This window comes from Zerene cesonia, chromosome 17 (assembly GCF_012273895.1).
Source record: "Zerene cesonia ecotype Mississippi chromosome 17, Zerene_cesonia_1.1, whole genome shotgun sequence".
NCBI lineage: Eukaryota > Metazoa > Arthropoda > Insecta > Lepidoptera > Pieridae > Zerene > Zerene cesonia.
The window spans coordinates 9756082-9777558 of NC_052118.1; the positions used below are offsets into that span (position 1 = coordinate 9756082).

Sequence of the window (21477 nt, forward strand, 5' to 3'; positions counted from 1 at the left end):
CTGACCCTTTCCAACCTTTTTCCATCGTCAATCCTTTCTTTATCCCATATCTTTTAAAGTCAGCAATCCCTTTGCAGACGCGTAGGTAAGCCTTGTGAATAACATTGCGCCTGTAAATATTCATGGAAGCACTTACCATCAGGCATCAGTTGAGCTGGTTAGCTCCTTTGCCGATTATTATACACAAAAAATATGATGATTTATATAACAAACGTCTACAAATTCCCACAAATATAAGGACTTAAAAGAGGAAGATAACCATGAGAGAACTCAAAAGCACTTCTGAAAAACGTAAATGAGTTAATTTAGCATGTTTTAAATTTGAAAATAAAATACGAAACAGAGAACAAATGTACATCAAAAATATTTTATTCCATTTTCTGGAATTATTCATAGAAAGTATTTTATCCTATGTGTGTAAAACCCTCTTAAGAAAAAAACATTCGCATGTACTCCATAATCACGATGTTTAATGAATATGTGTCGCACATTTCTGAATCGCGCAAGCGGAATTTCTTCCTCGCATATATACAACTTTCAAATATCATTCAATCGGGGCCTTACAGGCCGACTAGTCGTGTAGACTGACCTTTTACGATGGGAAATTCTACATTCCTTCCTCCATAAATACAAGACGCTCGTCCCGGCTCCGCCCGGATATCAGAGTTCCTGTTTAAACCCAAGGGAGCCTTTAATCGGAATAAAAAGTATTCTCACACCCAAGTTAGATCATACCCTGTCTGTATACCAAATTTCATCAAAATTCGTTCATTAGTTTCAGCGGGATTGACGGACAAACATCCAAATAAACAAACTTTCACCTTTATGTGTGATACTATAACATCTATACACGACAAAAAATAAGTTTAATTAAAAACAAATGTTGCAAATATTTTCTCTCATTTTATTTATTTTAATAGTGTATGAATTTTGGGTAGATATTTATATTAAATTTTTAGCCTTTGAAATAAAATGTTGTACTTAATACAACATTTAAAAACGATTCTAAAAAGTCTCTATGAGCTATTTTGTAGGCTTGTTTATTAATACTTAGTAACAAATGAAACATCATTTGGTCCTAAACTAAACTATAAATATACATTATTTCCAATTTTCGTTTAGGAAAGAGCTTCGTGGGCCTCTACAAATATCTTGGAGTTAGGGTTTCCAATTGCTAGTAACAAACCACTAATTAAATAACAATGTAACAAACCTAAATAAATACATAAAGAATTAAGTCTAATTAACAATTCTAAGCAAACCGATGACAGAACAAACTTTTATATAAAAAGTATTATTAGTATACTGTATAAACAGTACTTTTATCTTTTTATATAAAAGTCACAATAGACACAAATTAAGACAAACATAATTAAAATAAAAAGCATACTTAAAACCATTAAATCACTGTAAGGACAAAATTTAAATACCATTAAAAAATTGTAGCGACCTAAAGATTGAAATGATCGGAATATCGGAATCTTTGTTTTCAAATTTGTCTAGGAGTTGATATACGAGTGTCATCTTCAAGATCTCATACAGTCACAACTACAGCAAGTCGTGCATAGAACGTTCTAGACCTAGTGTGCATAATATTGTCATTTTCAGCTACCCACATATCACTAGCTAAGTACTATTAGCATTTATTTCTATTCGTGAATAATTTAACAACATTGCGCCCAGAAAACATACAATGATTTTTCACTACATGGTATAAAGCAAAGTCGCTTTCCGCGTCCGTGTATGTATGTTTTGATGGAGCTTTTTAATAGATAGAGTAATTCTAGAGGAAAGTTTATATGTATAAAAACATCAGCTATCAAACTACTCTGACGTGTGCGATCCGGGGCAAAAGGCTTTTCAAATTCCTAAGTGTTTCATAATATACTACACAACTATTCAAACAAAATCATGTACTAAATCTTGTTATTTACCATCATAATTTGCGAAATTCTCAATACATCATTCGCGCGTTAGACACAAAAGCATTTAAACAATTCCCGGCCACAGCCCACAAAGCCACAAATAGTGGAGACGCTAGAAATTCCATCAAACATTTGCTAACATAATATTCGTGCTTCGGACATCGAGACCGCAGCCGCTGCGCAATCCATTGGCCGAGATGGGGTAAGACGCTCCATTAGGCTCATTTCGAAATTCGTCGTCATTTATTTGGGTACGTTCTAGCTGACGCCCTGACTCTGTTCATTCTAATATATAATTATATTTTACACATATATGTATTTTATTACTTATAAAAGCAAACGAATTTACCTTGAGAATTTTTGAGAAGTGAAGTTGACAAGTTGAGAAGTGAAAGTCGGTACATAGATAGTAAGTTAGCTTGATTCGCCACGCTCTGAGATTTCAATGCTGCCGTGCGGTCTTTACACACGTTAATTTTTTTTGTAAGTGAAATAAAACTAAACCAACTTGTTACAAAATAATTTTTAATGGCTGGATATTTTTTAACCTTTCAGGCAATATCAGTTAGACCTGTATGATAAAGAGCATCTGGAATTATCACTTCTACAATCTGGAATTAGGACATTTTAACCGGGTACCATGCAATTGCAGTCGCTGGCTGAAACTATATGTTTTATTCAATCGTTTGTTAAGGGTTTATTGTATTCTAGACAAAGAAAATTGTACTTCTGTGAGAGCGTTCACAAACCAATGGTTATGACGTCAGAACATCCATTAATAACCGTCTGAAAGTGCCGAAACGCATGTTTTGAGCTTCATACGAAATATTAAAAACATGTTAATGTATGAAGAGGTTTTTACACTAAATTTGTTGTATATTCTGAAAGTATAACTACAAGTAACGAGTGAAATTATTTACAGATTACATTTCAACAACACAACATGCGTGTTTTAATGAGTAAAATTTAAAAACGTGAACATAAAATATTTTTTATCCTATATTGTTCAGATGCGGTTCATTGGAATTTGGGTTGATTTGAATTATTATTATTATGGACTAACATTATATTTTTTTTATATTGCAAGATCTCCGTGGGATTTCGTTTTTATTTCGACCAGACATGGTTGCATCCTGTATGTACATAAAATTCGAACAAAAAAAAAATTGTTCTTACAATAGTAACTTTATTGTAAATACAGGAATTAGATGGATTTTCACTAAACATACACTTTTGATAAACGTGTAAAAAAAAAAAAAACAAATAATACCTATTACAACAAATGTAAAAACACCCTAACATTATGCGTTAGCTTGGAGAACACAAGATTGATAGCTGGAAACTCGAACGAATCATCGGCGTGATTTATCGGTACCGCACTTAAATAACACGAGCGTTCCGATATTTAACGGTAACGATATGGTATTAGCATCTCTATATACTTCTTATATTTAATGGTAACATTATGTTATTATCGTCTCTATATAAATATTTAAACAAGAAACGTTAATGAAGTTTATGAAATACTAGCTGCGCCCCGCGGTTTCACCCGCGTTAGTATGTAAGAATATCGGGATAAAAAGCCCACGTGTTAATCAGTTGTCCAGCTATCTACGTACCAAATTTCAATGCAACTGGTTGAGTAGTTTTTGCGTGAAAGAGTAACCAACGTACACATACACAAACATCCATCCTCACAAACTTTCGCATTTATAATATTAGTAGGACAAACAAGCTGCCACTCTAATTTTTTTATGTGATAGCGGGTTGGTGGTTCGCCTGATGGTAAGCGACACATCACTACAACAATCACAGAGGTGTAAAAGGAAAGTCCCGTGTCTCCTACTGGGGTATGGGGCAGATGATATACATCTGTTTCACTGATCGATTTTTTCTTATGGACAAGTAGGTGATCAGCCTTCTGTGTCCTGCCAGACCGAGACGTTTTTTTCACATTCACAGAAAGTAGTGCCTAGTTTATTTGAAGGACCGAAAGAAATAAGCAATATCCTATAGCTGTATAATTTTAGGTTCGACCTATTCATTATTCTCTCTTTTCAGTAAACTTTCATAAAGAAGCCGTATTATCTATTATATTTTATAAATTTGTTTTATTCAGACCCAGAATGTACTCAAGAATAAATTATTGATTCAATCTCCTTTGTTCACGGACCAAAGAACAACAAATAGTTAGTAGGTAGCTTGCTGAAAAAATGAGAATAAACACAATATTAAAAGTTATACAAGACAATAGACCTCTTGATCACTGAAAGGTATCTCTTTATAATTTTAACAAACTTCAGAGGAGCCCTCAAGGTTTTAGCCGCACAAAGTTTAATTATTTAAAAGGTTACTGGAAGATATTTTTGTTGACCGCAATCCCGAATTACGAGTATGTTCATTAGGAGTTTGACATGTACTGCTTGTGTGCTGGATACTCAGATGTTCATTAGATTGGAACGATTAAAGGGATGGATTATAAGCGTGTGTTTTCAACTGAATTAACTTAAATAAATACGTTAATTTGCCCATATTAATAGATTATTAAAACTATTGTTTGAAATTGCTTGATCAACGAACTCCACCAACGAGGTCATTGTTTTTGACATATATGTATATAATACGATAAACGAATTTGTAACTTACTGATTATTCCTATTATTATTACTATAAAGATCAAATAAAAATGGCAGTTTGCAATATAAATATAATTTTAAGTGACTTCTCCACGCAGCTCGAATAAAGAATAAATAAAAGTTACTTATCATAACCGCGGCCATCTGGATTTCCCATAAAATCAAATCATGGCCAAAATTAAGCATCCAAAATTCCACAATCCCATTGAGAAACAGTTTAACGAGATCAGTAGGTACCATTATTTTTTATTCATTCTGATTTTTTCTAGTAAAATCCCAATATTCTGGCACGCATTGAATCTCATCTTCCTGTCACCACCAATTGATTATTTTTGCAATGGAAATGCTAGTAGGAATTTGTGTCCATGCGACGATCCTGCCTGGGACAGAAGTGTGTTTGAGGAGACCATGCAGACGAAATTCGGAATATACTGTGACAACTCCTGGCTGACAAGTTTCTCGCATAGCATGAATTTCGTAGGCCTTTTGATTGGGGCTCTAATGTTTGGATTCCTGTCTGATAAGTATGATATTATTATAAATATACTCAATATCTATGTTGTATTATGTATGTATTATGTTATAAAAGGCAGAGGTGAAGTCGAACGATCGAAATCGGCTACGTCTAAAGTTGTATGTGTGCATGACTTCACGTTGCAGTGTACGCACACTTGCATCTACTCGTATGTGAGTGTTATGAGATATGATATAAATTTATTGGAGAAAATTAAAGAATCTTACTTCTTTAATTTTTCCAATAAGTTTTTACTATATTGGAAAAGTTATTTTGTATCATAAAATATGAACAATATGGCAGTTATTAACAAATTTTCTGTACAACTCAAAAATGTTTTTAAATTGTATTTGCTTTGAGGGCGATGCTGGCATGCTCGGCGCGCTCCATCTGTCTTGTTTTATATTCTGAGGTTTTATTTCTGCTAGTTAGTTTTTTGTTAATTAGTTTTACTTATAGTTTCCAAAACATTCTATACTTGTTCCGTTTGGCACTACTTATTATTCTTATCTAATGTATAACCTTCAATTGTTCTATAGTACGATTATAAACTTTATGTTTCAGATTTGGCCGACTATCAATGTTCACAGCCTGTTGTCTTGTGCTCGCTGTATCTGGATGTCTTGTGAGCGCAATGCCTACAATAGCAGCATTCACATTAATGCGCTGCCTTGAAGGCATTGGCTGTGGAGGGGCCATCATAACCGCTTTTGTTCTCTGCATAGAGTACTGCAATCTACGGCACAGAGAAGTCATTACAGCTTTGTTCCACATACCTTCAAATATCAGCCATGTGACATTACCTGGTGTTTCTTATTTATTTCGTCATTGTGATGAGTTTCAGTTGGCACTGTCCATTCCTGTTTTTATTTACTTGAGCTCGTGGTGGCTGGTAATGGAGTCGCCAAAGTGGTTGATGGACAATGACAAGGTGGACAAAGCGATTGCTGTCATGCATCGATTTGGTGAAATGTAAGTTTGTAATGGTTGATTTATATGCAGTACAATTATAGTATATGATGTTCTTCTGGATTAGATTCCTGGTGATAAAAAAGCCTAATATGTAAATTAGATTAGTTTCATTGTTATTAAATTATTAGGTTGCTTCTTTTACTTGCAGCAATGGAAAGCCTTGCGAAAACATCAAAGAAGAAATCGAACAGTACTTAGCCCATCAGAGTAACAAGTCACAAAGGAAAATGAAGTTCTGGCAAATATTCAAACATAAGAAACTGACAATTAATTTAGGATGCATGTCAGTGATATATTTTCTCTGTGGTATGGGTTATTACGGCGTTTCTCAGTACATTGGCAAGATGAGTGGCGACATATATGTTAATGTGGCGGTGTCTGGCTTTTTACTGCTTCCAGGAACTATATCTTCTATATTTCTATTGCAATTGCTAAGCCGCAGGACATTCTTAATGTTAACAATATTCTTCTCTGGATTTTTCATGATTTTAGTAGTTTTTATTCCGATAAAGCTGCTATGGCTTAGAGTAATGCTAGCTTGTATTTGCAACTGTTTCTTCTTCATGTCTTTCATCGTTGTATTTCTGTACAGCGTGGAATTATTTCCGACGTCAGTGAGAAATTCAACGTTAGGATTTTTATCGGTTTTATCACGAATCGGACAAATAACTGCTCCTCTAATAAATTCTTTATCAGAGACTGCGTCGGGGAGTATTTTTGGTGCGCTTGCTCTTTTAGGAACTTTATTATGTTTTATACTGCCCGAGACAAAGAACGTTGAATTGCCCTCGTCTTTGGATGATACGAGAACATTAACTCGACGGAAAACTCGCCTGGAAGAAGATGACTCGTTCAAGGACACAAGAAACGTTCCACTTCCTATCATTGAGTAAAGAGACAAAATAAATTATGTTTAACAGTGACTGCTGCAGGTTCCATTATTTTTATTTAATTTAAATTTGCAAACCACAACGATTATTATTAACAAAAAAACAAACTAAACCACCTTCAAATTGTCAGAACTAGACCAATTTAAAATGGGATCACGTGGCAGGAATCATCTTTTCAAAATTAAAACAAAAAGAATCCTAAAAATCGGTTCACCCAGCGCAAAAATTGTGAGGTATCAAAAGCAAAAAAAAATCCATCCAAAACCTCCTCCTTTTTTGAAGTCGGTTGATTTCTTACACGACATATTTTAAAGTTAATTAACCCGATCTTAAATATCAATAAAACACCTTTTTATAAGACATGAGCTTTCATTATCATAACATTTATCATTTATAGAAGAACCACCATATTATTTTTTATACGAAGTAATTTTTACTCCTTAGTACTTTACCATTTAATTAGGCTGTAGGTAATATCCATAAAATGCAGTCTTCCATACAAAAGTTTCAAAGTGCTTGTCACAAAAGAGTATACAAGCCGATGAAAAGCACGCTTTCGGTGGCACAGCTATTTTCAATAAGCTCCTTAACACCGGGATAATGAAAAAAGTTTTTATTACCACAATATCAGTGTTCCATTCCGAGTTAAAGTAATAAGTAGCGAAGAAATGGTTTAGGCTTTTAAAGTTTAGTGATTTGTGTTTAATGTGAACTGACTATGGTATACATGAGGTATTGGGGAGAGAAAGTTACCTCAGTTCTATCGATAGTTAAAATAGGGTGTCATTATGAGTAGAAAAGGAGGTTTTAAAATGAAAGAGGGTGCATTATGAATTCGGCTAGATATATAGAAACACAGACCTTTGATCTAAAAAGATCCTGATGATTATTCTTTTTAAGTTGATAGCTTTTGCTCCTCTAAACTGCATAATAAAAAGCAATTGGCAGAGCGTAGAAGGTTGATTAATTAAAAAAATCAATTTGGTACAGCACAGAAGGTGTAAACAGAAAGTGTGGTACTGTTGTGAATTCCATTGGAGTTCTAGAAGTACTTTCAATAGATAAATAGCTGTAGGGACAGACGGGTTATAGTATCGCGGAATAACACGCGAAGTTTTATAAAAATTTTCCCGTTTTCTAGAAGAAAATAGAAAACTTTAAAACCAAAAATAAAATGGCTCGTGTTGCTTGTTTTTCTCAGCAATAGCCTAACCACCTATCCTAAGGGAGAGAATTATAAATTCATTTCCACAAAGTAAGTAAGTAACGATTGTCTTAAACCAGCCAGATTAATTAAAACTCAAGAATATGCTCAATGAAACACACTCACTGGTAAACTATCTTATAATGTAAATCCAGAGCTAGTAAATTAATTTCCGTTGTGATGAATAACGCTTGATAGGATCCTCCATAATCCTCAAGAGCCTGGAGGTAGACTGCAAGTGAACGTTAAATTAACTGAGTCAATATTATTTAACTTTTACAGCAAAACCGTCGCGTGTTAACATTTAAAAATCATGCAATACTTTGGTATACTGCCTATTTATATTATTAAAGTCCTTAAGCTATTCTTCAGTACTTCGCTATAAGAATAGGCCACAATTTTGGGTAGAATATATAGTAATAGGGTGTGAAGTAGCGAATAAATAGGGGATGCAAATTTAAAGGGGCTGTTACGCGATATCATGAAGTGAGCTAGGGAAAAACCATAGATGGAAATTTTACAAAATTATTTTTGACCTTATAAAGCCAACAATATATATTGTATAACTGTAAATATCAATCAATAATTAACATATAAATATATAATCAATCTTTTATCATTATGTTTTTTCTCGTTGTATGATAATTTTTTTAAAATACAAACAGAAATTAAGAAATTGGCTGGAAAATACATGAACTGATTAACTTTTTTAAGCTTACTTTTATAAGCAAGATATTAATTTACCAATTGATTAAATCTGCTAAATTTTACCGCAAGAGTTCATCGTGCAGAAACTCTTATGATTAATAAAACGACTGATATCCCACTTAACATTATTTAATTTTACGCTGCGAGGAGAAAATTTCATTACATTTCATTAACGTCCCCGTGGGTCATTGCATTACACTTTTCCTTATATTTTGTTTGTAAATATTTTTACTTGAGCATAATAAATTTACAATTTTCATAACTTTTAATATCATCATTGCGACATATTTTTAGACGAATTTTATCTGCTATTATTTATTATTTTTTTACGATATACTAATAAACTTAAGTATCATAATTGAAATATGTTAGGTATGTATCTAATATTATGATAATTAATTGAGGGTTGAGCTTCAAATATCTCGCCTGTCTGTGATGAAAAATTAACTTAAAAACCTAATGGATTTCTTATAAGGGTTCATTAACTGTATTTAAATCTGTTCTTAATTAAAGAAAGTATTAAAATTCTGCTCAATGAATGTAATTTGGATTAATTTTGTCCTTAAGCACCTAAGCTACTTAAACTTGAGACGTGCTTGAACTTAAAAGACTAAATTAGCATTATTTTCGGACATTTCATCCAAATGAGTGTTTGTAAAGAAATATTGAAATTGAAGGTCCTTCTTCTATGCTTTTAATTATGCTAGCTTTCCGCACGTTGCTTCGGCCGCGTGGTCAATGCTATACAGTGTCGAAGTTATTGCCGCATAGGACCAATTGTTGTGGGATGTCCTTTCTCAGGTCTCAAAATATCTGTATTATCCTCTGATTTTCAACCAAATCGGTTCAGTGGTTTAGGCGTAAAGAACAGACAGACATAATTATTATCGCATTAATAATATTAGTAGGGATTTAAGGACTCTCTGGTCCGGTATATGTGGTATCATAACCATCATTATCAGCTGATATTCGTTCCCAGAAGGTATTTATTTATGTGGATCGCCTGGTGAATGGATCACCACTGCCCGTGAACATATACAGTGCTAGGGTTGACTTAAAAGCGTTTAAGGGGGAAAGAAAAAGGAAAAGATTGACGACGGAAATAAAGGAATGAGCTGAGAAGGGAGAGGAAAACGAAACAGATCTCTACCTCCCCTACATAACGAACTAAACACCGTAGCATGTTACTATTTCACGCCCATCTGTGGAGGTATGGTATCTTCTCCGCTGCGAGCTGGCCCAATTCGTGCCGAAGCGTGCTCGACGCCAACATCTTCTATTAAAAACAGGAGAACACTTTCTCTTTCAAATGAAATTGACCAAAAAGTACATAATAAAGTGTTGATATATTCAATTACCGTATCGATATATTCTCATATAAAAAAATACAATAGAAAGGTCTGTCTGTTATCATTCCGCATCTGATGCGAGGGTTTTGTTTGGCCGGTTCAAAGGAAATGGGATGTTAGCGATTCAGTTAAACGTAATAAATACAAAAGATTGGTGTAACTGGTTAGCTTTGAGCTTGCAACCGTATGAGTCTTCGTTCAACCTTTAAAATTTGTAAAATGGAGGCATTTGGCATATTTTGAGTTTGTGAGAATCGGGCAGTATGTTACACCAATATGATTGAAATTGCTTTTTCCTTAATCAGATATATAACACAATATATATTTTTTTCGAATGTGTAGGGTTAACGGTTTACGAGATTTTCTAATGCAAACAAAATAAAGGAGGCCTATTTCCTTCTCCTAGCCCTTCCCAGTCCATTCCTTCTTTCCAGTCATCATTCCTTTCCTAATCCCTTATTCTTAAAAGCTGGCAGCGCATTCTCAGAGGTCTGAGCCTCTGTTAATGTTCATGGGCGGTGGTGATCATTTACCATCAGGCGAACCACCAGCTTAGTTGCCCGTTATGACATAAAAAAAATAAATAAATATAAGAGTCTTCCTTTCAAACGACTCTAAAATTTGAAATCTGAATTATTGGAAACTAACCCACATGTAAATTTTTTTCTTGAATACTGTACGTTTGTATAACTACTAACCTTGTACACTTATCTGTGAGTTAAATACACAATGTACGAAAATGTACGTTACTGTCAACTAGGCTGTCAGGGACGAGTAGTGATTAGGATCAACAGGGACTTTAACTAGCCATAATTCTATCTATAATTTCCATATTAAATATACATCTTGAGCACTTGCTCCCTCCATGCCTCTATAGTCTTGAAATAGCTGACAGCACACCTTGGCGTAGTGTGTGCAAATGCAGATATGTTGGCTAACCGCTGGCCAGCGGTGACGGATTGTTTGTTTCTCTGGGAATGTACCTAGTACAAGTACTTACTTGTATTTGAATGAGAGTGAGCACTACTTATTCTAATGAAAATACACCTAATTTTGAGTTTTTAGTAGCATTGAAATGCTTTATAAATGAGAAATTTTTCTCAAGAATAGAAAAAACTCGATTGTGAGGCGGGATTCGAACCCGCGCCTTTTTGCCAAACCGTAGCAACGCCTAGCCTCTCGGCCGCCCGTGATCCCTGAGTATATTTTAGTGTGTATGTTTTTTTAATTGATTATTGTGTGTTCATGTAAAAATACAATTTAACAAAAATGTGTACAGTGATCAAGATGCATCCATTTGTATATAATATGTAAAATGCACTGGAAGGGTAAAATGGAAACTTAATTTTTATTGAAGTTAATCTTAGTCTCATTTTACCAAAATTATTAAGGAAAAATAAATTATAAGTATATAGCAATTTGCACAAACTAATTAAGTAAAATTCCTTGTATAATAAAAAACAAGATTAATTCTTAATAAAATTTATTACAAAAACATTATTACAACTAAGTTATGTTTAATTCCAGTAATGAGATCACAATATATTTAAAACATTTTATATTTTCGGTATTTATTGCTATTAAAAAAATTTTCTCATTACACTAAGGTCACTCGTGTATTAATTTTTTTACAACACTCCACCTACATTTATTTACCTCTGTGTAGCTAAAACCAATTTGGTGAAAACTACAGCTGTTTACTTCTAAAAACCTTTCATATTCATTAAAAATACTTAATGTTAAGGTTACTTATATTTAATCAACTACTCGCAGTTCAAATTAAATGGAAAATATAATTTTATTGTGTTTTTCCAATAAGCTTTTGATTGAAATGTATAATAATCACAACAGAATGAACAAAACCCTCTGATGTGGCAACGCTTCTTCGTGATGAGAATTAGTATTCTATTCCATTACAACACAAGGTTTTAAATTCTTGTATGGTAGAGGCAATAATACGATTTATTTCATAGTCAAGAACTATAACATACACGACAGTGTTACATTTGTTTTTTTTCATGCGCCAGTTATACGTAAAGTATTTATCATTCAGTATTTATTGATAGACGCGTGCATTTATTGATAGACTATTACACCAGTTTACACGTCCCATATGTGTTACGTCAGTAAAAGATGATTAATAAAAATGGATGCAGAGCAAAAATTAAAGCTTGTATGGCTATTATTTAGTAATTGGTTTAAACAAAGAAATTAAAAGAACATGGTAGTAAAAAAACTACTACCTACAAAGAGAAAGGTTCACCAATTTAATAGCCAAGATTACACTACACGTCGAATGAATGTTAACGAGTATTATTTTCGAATGCCCGATTGATTGCTTTGAAGAAACTCTTTAAATAGTCACACCATTTTTAATAAAGCAAGATATGGCGACGAGAATGACTTATACCTAAAGACTTGCCCTTTACTTATCAACAGAAACGGACTATAAAAGTTTCCGGCTTCCATATCAACTGAATCAAACACATCGTCTGTTTCATCACTGGCGTGATGCGTCCAGCCGGGTTGAATACTAACGCGAGATTACACGTTAAGTAATCACATACCGAATCTAGAAATCCATTAATAAATATTGACTTCCATCATCACGATAGATACATTCAATAAATACCACATGCATATTTATTAAGCTAATTATACAACGTTTTTAACAAGACGAATTAAACAATTATAACCAAGCGTGTTGCAACCAAAGTTTATATAGAATCAGTTCTGCCTGGGCAATGTTGGCGCGGCTAGTTACCGTTAGCAAAGTTCTGAAGCTCAAATACAACTTGATCTTCCCAGACAAAGGTGTAAGACTAGATGGATCGGGCTAAGTCTTGTAAAGAAAGTTCTAGTATTCACGGTATATTAAGGAGACGTTGATAGGGATAGCTCTAAGTATCGTACACAAGTTGGGGTGAGGAACAAGGCTGTTGAACGAAATTGACCTTTAATGTATTATTTGTATAGGGCATTATAAAAATAATTGAATTTCGGTTCAGGTCAGTTTGCATAGAATATGGTATAAAATAAGAATCTTGAGATAACTAGTATTTTGAAGTGGAGACAGTTACTGTGTGATCGTTTGTTGGCAAAGTAAGCCGGTGTTTGGGAGTGATACGAAAAGATTAACAAAAACGTGAAAGTCAATTGCATCAGACAGATACTATGAATTTTGTCGCATCAATACTCTTTTATTTATTATTAAAACGTTCGTTATTTGTTTTAAAACTATTGGATTTTGGATTATATTTGGATATCGAATTTTGTAAACAAAAAAAAATTCAATGTACATTTTTTTTTAATACCATTACGCAAATTCCAATAATTCTAACTTCATTGTGACATCCTTCAATCATAACTTCTACGCGCAATTGAGTTATTACCCTGCCTGTATTTAATGCAATAATTAAACAAAGCTTGTCCATAACTAAATTATATAAGGGAACAACTACAACTGTATGACAATTATTTAAAAAATAACCGCTGAACATGCAACTCAATGACAAAGCAGCTCAATATCGTGATTTCACTGTCTGCATATTGATACGATAGAAGTATTTGAATTCTCAGAAGTAATTGATAATTGAGTATTCGAGTTTAATAATAATATTCTTTACAGGAATCAAAGACGATGTGTATATAATCATAGTTATTACAAAACCATATCAAGAAACGAAATCATTTATTCTGTAATAGATTTTATTATGCCATCATCATCAGTAGTACATATCAATAACTACTACAGGGACTCAAATTTGGGCCATAATCATGAACAAGACAGTTAATATTCTTGATCTAATCTATACTAACTATAATAACTATCAACCGCCAATTTCATTAATAGCGTTTTTTGCTAACATTAAACTTCATTGAGACTTATAAGAGTTTGTCGACAAACAAATTGAGGTTTTCATAGATATGCTCCAGATATAGTTAACTAGTATAAATTCTAATGGTTCTGTAACGTTTCAAATTGCATTTTTCTCTACAGATCTCTCACTTATAACAATTTAAAAAAATACTCGTCATACACATAAGGCTTAATTCTGCGTCGCTGTTTTATTAAGCAACTATCATCATCGATTTCTGATCAGCCTTTTGTGTCCTTTAATAAAATTAAGAATTTACGTACGTGATTCTAAAAATGACATCTGGGACAAACAATGGCGCTTTCCTTTATCCCCAAGAGAGAAAAGTAGATAAAGTACCTTTCAAATGAAATAGAAAGTTTATGACGCTTACGTTTCAATGTTCAAACCTCATACACTGACTATTATCATAAAAACCCCATATTCTAGTTACAGGCTGGTGATCAGTCCACACTCTCGAACTACTTGCTCCGCAGACACTGGGTTTAGGAACACTGAAATAAATATAAACCAGCTATATAGACATCGATACCATTCTAATCATTAACTGCAATTGTTTGACCTGTTATTCAAAGATTTTGATAGCATTTAATATCTTGGAAATAGATCAGGACATGTAACGCATTTGGACAATAGTTTGCAGTATTTTTGTGGCAGAAAATCACATAAACTATACTAAATACTTTCTTGTATCCATAGTTTCATTCGCTGGTTAAATAGCGGACAAAAAACAGCTAGTTAGTACATATTATTCATATTGTATCGTATCATGAAGTAAAGTTAAATCTGCTAGAAAAAATCTGGAGTAAGTACTCACTTGTACTTCCACTGAATATGTCTTGATCCGGAATTATGCTGGCCGCAGCGATTGCAGCCTCGTCTAATACTATTACCTGGAATGAGATATTATACGCTTTACGATATGGCCGGATATACGAGTTTCGTTTTTTTTTTTCTTATACATAACATCATCCAAGCCACACTTGGCTGGTGTAGTGGATTATGGCAGCCTTACAGAATATCTGTGTCCAGTTAATTGGGCAGTCAGTGTAATGTTCATCGTAACAATGACACTTACTTATTGTCTTATTCATTTTCACCGCAATGAGGTCAAACTATTAATAAGTAGATACTAAACTTGGCCATCATTCTGAGACATACGTCACCTCATTTGGTCTAGATAATTATTGTAAGTAACGTATATTGTAATGAAGTGAACTGTAATAGGTTATTAGCAATAACATTTCAGAAGTGGACATTTTATACTATACAAATAGTTTTTTTGTGACCGAGTTAAACATATCGCAACCAGCCAGTAGCATTTTTAGTTCTGATAAAACAAATGAAAATATTAATAAAAATTGTTAATAATTTTCAGTGTAATTATTATAATTTGTATAATACCTAATTTTTCATAACAAAATTTGGTAAATAGATTTTAATCACATTTAGTACAGTAGTGTTGCATTTACCTTAGGACATTCAATCACATGCGTCTCATGGATCACTTCAGTCTCTTGCTCTTTTCTGAACGGCAGCAGGTCTATGGCATTAGCAGCCAGTGACCAAAGATGACCAGCACCCTGAGATGCCCTTGCACCTTTACGAAAGTGAGGGTTGATAGAGAGGTTGTGCCTCACAGAATTCTTCCACCGCTCGTCATTCGCTTTGTAGAATGGAAAACGATCTCTGCAACAATAATTATTGTATTTTATTCGCCACACCTTACGGAGTAGATGATAGATTTCCTTCGATTCGACTGTTCCGAAAATTATCAAAAGTCGTTCAAGCGTAGGCGTAGCCAGGTGGTGTTTTGGGGTTTAACCAAGATAAGTTTCGGACTGGAAATTCATAAAATAATCTAAGTTAAAGTTCTACTGTTCGATATAGAACTGTATATACGTACATTTCCATAAGGAAGAAGAATCTTCATTGCTTTTCTTATAATCAAGATTACAAGTCTAAGAAGTTATTTTGCGAATTTTTTCATTTAGCTTTCTAGAATTAGTGTTTTGCTAAGCCTAATCGATTCAAATTATAATCATATTTTAAAAGTTCAATTACTTTACAAAGATACTCAATTGTTTACAATTCTCAGATTCGAATATAGCTGAACAGTTACAAAACACAACCTTAACCAACCAAAAAATATGATTGTTTTGAACACAGATATTGCTTGATTTAAACCCTCTTTCACAAAAGTGTGCGTGTAGGCGCAAACCCGAATCACGGGCTACGTGTCAAGCCGCAAGACGCCGTCCCAACCGCTAGCTGGCACCGATCGATGCCCAATGGAGCATGATCGCGACCCTATCATTTGCCGATTAACCATATATCCGGCAATATTTGAGGGGCTCGCCCCCCACCTGACCGCCTAACACCTGTTAAACGCATTTTGTTGACAAATACCAGCCTATTGTGCGCGGAAATCAAATTATCGAAAGATGATTTGACAATGCGTATTATTGTTGGAATAAAATTGTGACGAAATGCAACTTATATTGGTTTACTATTTGTGTATGTATGTTCGTATACAATCATCACTTCTAATGCTAAAATACAGAGAGAGAGACTAATTATACCAATTATAAAACAGACGTTGAAAATATTTTTCTATAAGTTACTGATATCAATAGATTATATTACAAAGCAGTAAGGTAAAGCAGGATAAAGTGATTTACAAAAAAAAGCTGCGTTCATGATAAACTAATCAAGTTTAATTACACGTCCACTCGTCCAATACACCGCTAATCGCATCTGATAACGTTATCAAGTAGCGGATTGGTACAATCGGGACTTTTATTAATTTATTATCAGCTTGCGGGAGTTTATCTCATATCGATACGGCAGAACGAGTGTGGTTGATATATAATCACCGTTTAAAATACCTTTCATAGTATACCATTTGCCTTTTTAATTCATATTGAAAATGAAAACCGATATATTCACTTAGCACTGTTTTCGTTATCTCCTTACTTATACATAACATAATGTTTCCACTTGAATACATAACATTAGCATGAGAAGTCACGAGAATATATTTATATTTACATATCTACATATTATCTACAATAAACGCATTAGGCTATTTAAAAACTAAAGATCATCTATTTGAATATAATACAAGTCGTACTTCGTATTTCATCGTCTTCCTGGTATTGTATTTTAATTATCAAATTCTAAAACCAGTTTTACATATTTTACTGATTTTTAAAAATAAACACCTCATCAAGCTTCGAGTATCATGTCATGAGTATCATATGAAGCCATGCATGCCATAGTAGTGTAATTTACTTTTAATGTTCTAATAATCTATAAATATTCGTCGACTGTACTCATTCTGTATATGTTTTAAAATATATAAAAGAAACAGTGGACATAACAATAGCTATCGACGCTGGAGACCACAGAACAGATAAATCGGGTTAGAAAGAAAATATTGCGGCTGGATCACAATGAACGCACTACACTGCACGATCGCTCGCTATGTGCAAGATGTTGCCCATGTATTGCAAGCAATTTGTATAATTTTCAGTCATTGTGCCGTTTATCCAACATACATCTTGACGTATATGTTGGCATAATATAGAAAAACGCTCATATCATGAGTGTTTTCACATAAGAGTAGCGCGTCTGCTTCGCTCTCACCGTCCTTCTAACCTTTCTTATCTGTTCTGTGACGGGGACAATTCCATTTTCCATTCCGACCTCCAATAAATTAGGTTAAGAGGCGATAAATTCACTATAATGATGTCAAAATGAAAATCCGTTTCCAACAAAGAATTACACGTAAAGCGGTGTCATCGCTCGATGAAAAATGTGACTTCTGATAAGGAACGAACAAAGCTCTCGAAATGAGCAAGCTGGTTTTCGTTGTTCTATTGTTCGATGTGTACGTTGAAATAATTGGCTATTTAATATGGGCGTAGAGGTGACAAGTTATGAGCAGTATAAGCAGTATTTGAGTGATTTTAACACACATTAGTAAAAGCCAGCCTTTTCAGATGTGTTTTTCTGTCACCGTCAGCAATGGAACTGGTGGGTCAGCTGATGGTAAGCTTCCGTAAACATTTGCATAGACGTAAGGTCGTTTGCAGGACTTACGCTTGTACAAATAGATTGTCGACTTTAAATGGAATGGGATAGAGAAAGGATTGACGAGGGGAAGGGGTAGGGACTGGGAAGGGAAAGGAAAAGGAAATGGAAAGTGTAAAATTTGTGCTTTATGAAGTCCATAAATGATAAATTAAACTACATATAAAAACGAATCTATGATAACATTATGAAGTAAATAAACGTTTTATATTGATTTATAACTCCTCTATGTTTTTTGTATTAATGAATATACATCATAATATTACTGCAAGACGCAAATAACAACGCGCGTTAAATATCTCCTCTCGTCGACCAATCAAATCTAGAACGTTCCACGGAAACGAACAAAATACTAATTTTCCAGTAAGTTATTCCATCGCGCATTTCCCGTGGGCAAAGTAAAAATGTCAACAAGACACCGGCGGAATGCAAACAACTCAAAATAATAAATCACCCGCCGCTAACCGATTCGCTCGATGATATATGGGCATACACTAACTTTAGTCGATTAGAATTTTGATAAAATGTACATAATATAGTTTATTTATTATTGATTATCCGTAGTCACAGAATTTTCAGGTGATTTAACTCTCTGCTTAAAATGTTGTGATTGGACATTTTTAATGCTATTTAATATACATATGACATTATGTGATAAATTTAATGAATAATATATTATAGTTTTTATTTTCATCGGTACAAAAAATGTTTTACGCTATTTTATTTTTGGTTTTGTATCATACACCCTCTGGTTGTCTAGGAGCGATAACTTGTATATTATTATCAAAGATAACATAATACAATACTGGCTATTATTATAGCTAACTATTATACAAGTGTGAAATACATTTGTTTTGTTTGTGCATTCCAAAAGCTACGAAAATATTTCTAGACTAGCATATTCGTTGAGTTTAACACAATTCTCTTGGAAATCAATGCTAAAAGAATATTGTGATCTAAAATCGAAATTCATTTAATTGTTATTTCTAGAAAATAGTTATTAATGTTGTGTAACTAGCTGTGTCTCGCGCGGTTTCATTCGCGAACCCATGGGCAAGTATTTCTATAGATTACGTGTTATTCGGGTACGTATGCCAAGTATCATGAAATTCCGTTCAGTAGTTTTCACGTAAAAAAACTTATAAACATACTTGTATACTTTTTGTATCTTTAAAATGTAGAATTAATCCCTTAAATTGATAAAACAAAGCCAAAAGCACACTATGCGATCAAAGACATCTTACATTTATTGTTCCTGTTTATCGAGCAGATTTAAACAATCGTTGACTTTTACACATAAACAAATATAATAACCTTTAACCAATAATTGCATAGTAATATCTTGAAATATATAAAACATATAGTTAATGTTTTGATCTATATCAAGCGTTTAAAAACTCTCCAATAATAAAGGTCGTAAAATATAATTTCATGAAATGTTAAATTTATGTTGATTTGATTTGATAACTTTACTAAATAGCAATTTTCAAAATAAATTTTCTCTCATATACAATATGTTATGGTTATTTTAAATAATGTGAATTAAAATCTAAGTAGATTTATTTATTAGTACTTATTTTATTTGTTTTTAGCAACATTGCCTTAGCCATAGCATCGCAGTAGCATTTCAGACCAAAAACCATGACCAGCTAGATAGAATTGCATTACGCAATATCTGAATATCGTGATGCAAATTTAACAACAAAATAAATACCACAATACAATATAAATAATATTAAACCTGGACCTTTTATACACCGTACTCTCAGACACATTTTTCATGCAAATTTTTAGAATAAATTAAATGTAAATACTTACGAAATCCATTGATAAATTGCGGAGACTGTAAGCTCGCCTTTTTCTCTCAAAGCACGTTCAATCAACTCCGGATATGTATACGGTGGTTTCTTGGCCGCCGGGGGACTGTCATTAACCTTAACCTCTTCATCTGGTACCTTAACATTGACGATTTCATCCAGTCTAAAATTTAACAGCCACGCTAGGCTCGCACAGTCGTTGTCATCATCGTTATTTTTTGTTGATTTTCTTCTTCGCCATTTAGCTTTATCGCCAACCGTTCTGCTTGCCATCACTGACAGAACAAATTAAACTGGGGTTCGAATGCGGCTACGTGCCAGGGCGTGCTATCTCCACAGATAGCTAACCTCTGTTGTGGGACCAAGGAGGTTATGGTTGAAAAGTTTGCATATGTTTTTTATTGGTTGATGCCGGTAATCGATAAATTGAATTAACTCTGATCATGTTTTTAGAAATACGAAATCTTTGTTTTTATGTTCTATTAAATGAAATACCTGTGTGAATTTTTTTTGGTTCTTGAAAAGTTGAACGTATTAAACATTATGCCTAATTATGACACAAAAGAGGTTAGTTATGAAAGTGAATAAATAAAAAAAAACACGTTGTACATTTAAAAAAAAAATCATTCGACAATAATTATGGAACTTTATTAACGTCGCAAAATGGCCCTGAGCATTACCTCCAGCGCTGACAAAGCAAAATAAAGAAAAACAATGTTTGTGAACCTTGATCAAAATCCGTGAAATCCTCTCCCGACCAAATTGGGAGAGTAATTGAATTGAACAATATTCGTAGTATGGACAGTTCGGTCTTTGTCATTAAATGTAGAACACAATTTTATACGAGAGTCCTTATATATAGTGATTAATTAGTATTTTCAACCGACCTCAAAAAAGGAGGATGCTATCGATTCGACTGTACTTTTTTGTGTAAGAAACACAAAGCTCATTACTTTTTACTAGATGAATCGAAATTATGATTCTTTTTTTTATTTGAAAGCTGGCGCCTGCCATGTGTTCCAATTTAAATTTGGTCTCATTCTGACAATTTGAAGTCGATTCTGTTTTTTGATAAAAAAAACCGGCTCATTTTTTCTTATATCTTTCAATTATATTAAAATCGCACTAATATTATAAATTTGAAAGTTTGTTTGTTTGGATGTTTGTCCGTCAATTACGCCGAAACTACTGAACGGATCTTGATGAAATTTGGTATACAAACAGGGTATAAGCTGACTTGGATAGGATACTATTTATCGCGAATAAAAGCTCCCTTGGGATTTTTATCACAGACTAGCTGCGCCCCGCGGTTTCACCCGCGTAACTCCGTATCCCGTAAGTATATCGGGATAAAAAGTTATTCCAGCTGTCCAGCTATCAACGTACCAAATTTCGTTGTAATCAGTTTTGTAGTTAAAGCGTGAAAGAGCAACAAACACACACACATCCTTACATACTTTCGCATTTATAATATTAGTAGGATACGATG

At 33.5% G+C, this 21477-nt stretch overlaps 2 protein-coding genes across 2 annotated transcripts; one reads left to right on the forward strand and one right to left on the reverse strand.

The window, feature by feature from the left end:
- Positions 1-4729: 4729 nt before the first annotated feature.
- On the forward strand, positions 4730-6940 carry LOC119833396 (solute carrier family 22 member 8-like). Its single transcript, XM_038357385.1, has 3 exons — positions 4730-5085; positions 5640-6047; positions 6196-6940. Exons 1-3 carry the CDS (start codon positions 4730-4732, stop codon positions 6938-6940), a joined length of 1509 nt encoding a protein of 502 aa, XP_038213313.1.
- Positions 6941-14505: 7565 nt separating this feature from the next.
- LOC119833585 (hepatocyte nuclear factor 3-beta-like) lies at positions 14506-20261 on the reverse strand. Its single transcript, XM_038357655.1, has 4 exons — positions 19990-20261; positions 15549-15765; positions 14894-14969; positions 14506-14570 (listed from the first exon to the last, which is right to left on the reverse strand). The coding sequence occupies exons 1-4, from the start codon at positions 20259-20261 to the stop codon at positions 14506-14508; spliced, it is 630 nt and encodes a 209-aa protein (XP_038213583.1).
- Between the last annotated feature and the right edge of the window lie 1216 nt (positions 20262-21477).

Bases quoted from the DNA above. Each gene is read 5' to 3' on its own strand.
- LOC119833396 (XM_038357385.1), top strand. From the start codon at position 4,730: ATGGCCAAAATTAAGCATCCAAAATTCCACAATCCCATTGAGAAACAG. The intron at 5,086-5,639 runs GTATGATATTAT...TTTATGTTTCAG, and splicing joins TTTGGATTCCTGTCTGATAA to ATTTGGCCGACTATCAATGT. The intron at 6,048-6,195 runs GTAAGTTTGTAA...TTTTACTTGCAG, and splicing joins ATGCATCGATTTGGTGAAAT to CAATGGAAAGCCTTGCGAAA.
- LOC119833585 (XM_038357655.1), bottom strand. From the start codon at position 20,261: ATGGCAAGCAGAACGGTTGGCGATAAAGCTAAATGGCGAAGAAGAAAA. The intron at 15,766-19,989 runs GTAAGTATTTAC...TTATTGTTGCAG, and splicing joins GCAATTTATCAATGGATTTC to AGATCGTTTTCCATTCTACA. The intron at 14,970-15,548 runs GTAAATGCAACA...ATCTCATTCCAG, and splicing joins ATGTGATTGAATGTCCTAAG to GTAATAGTATTAGACGAGGC.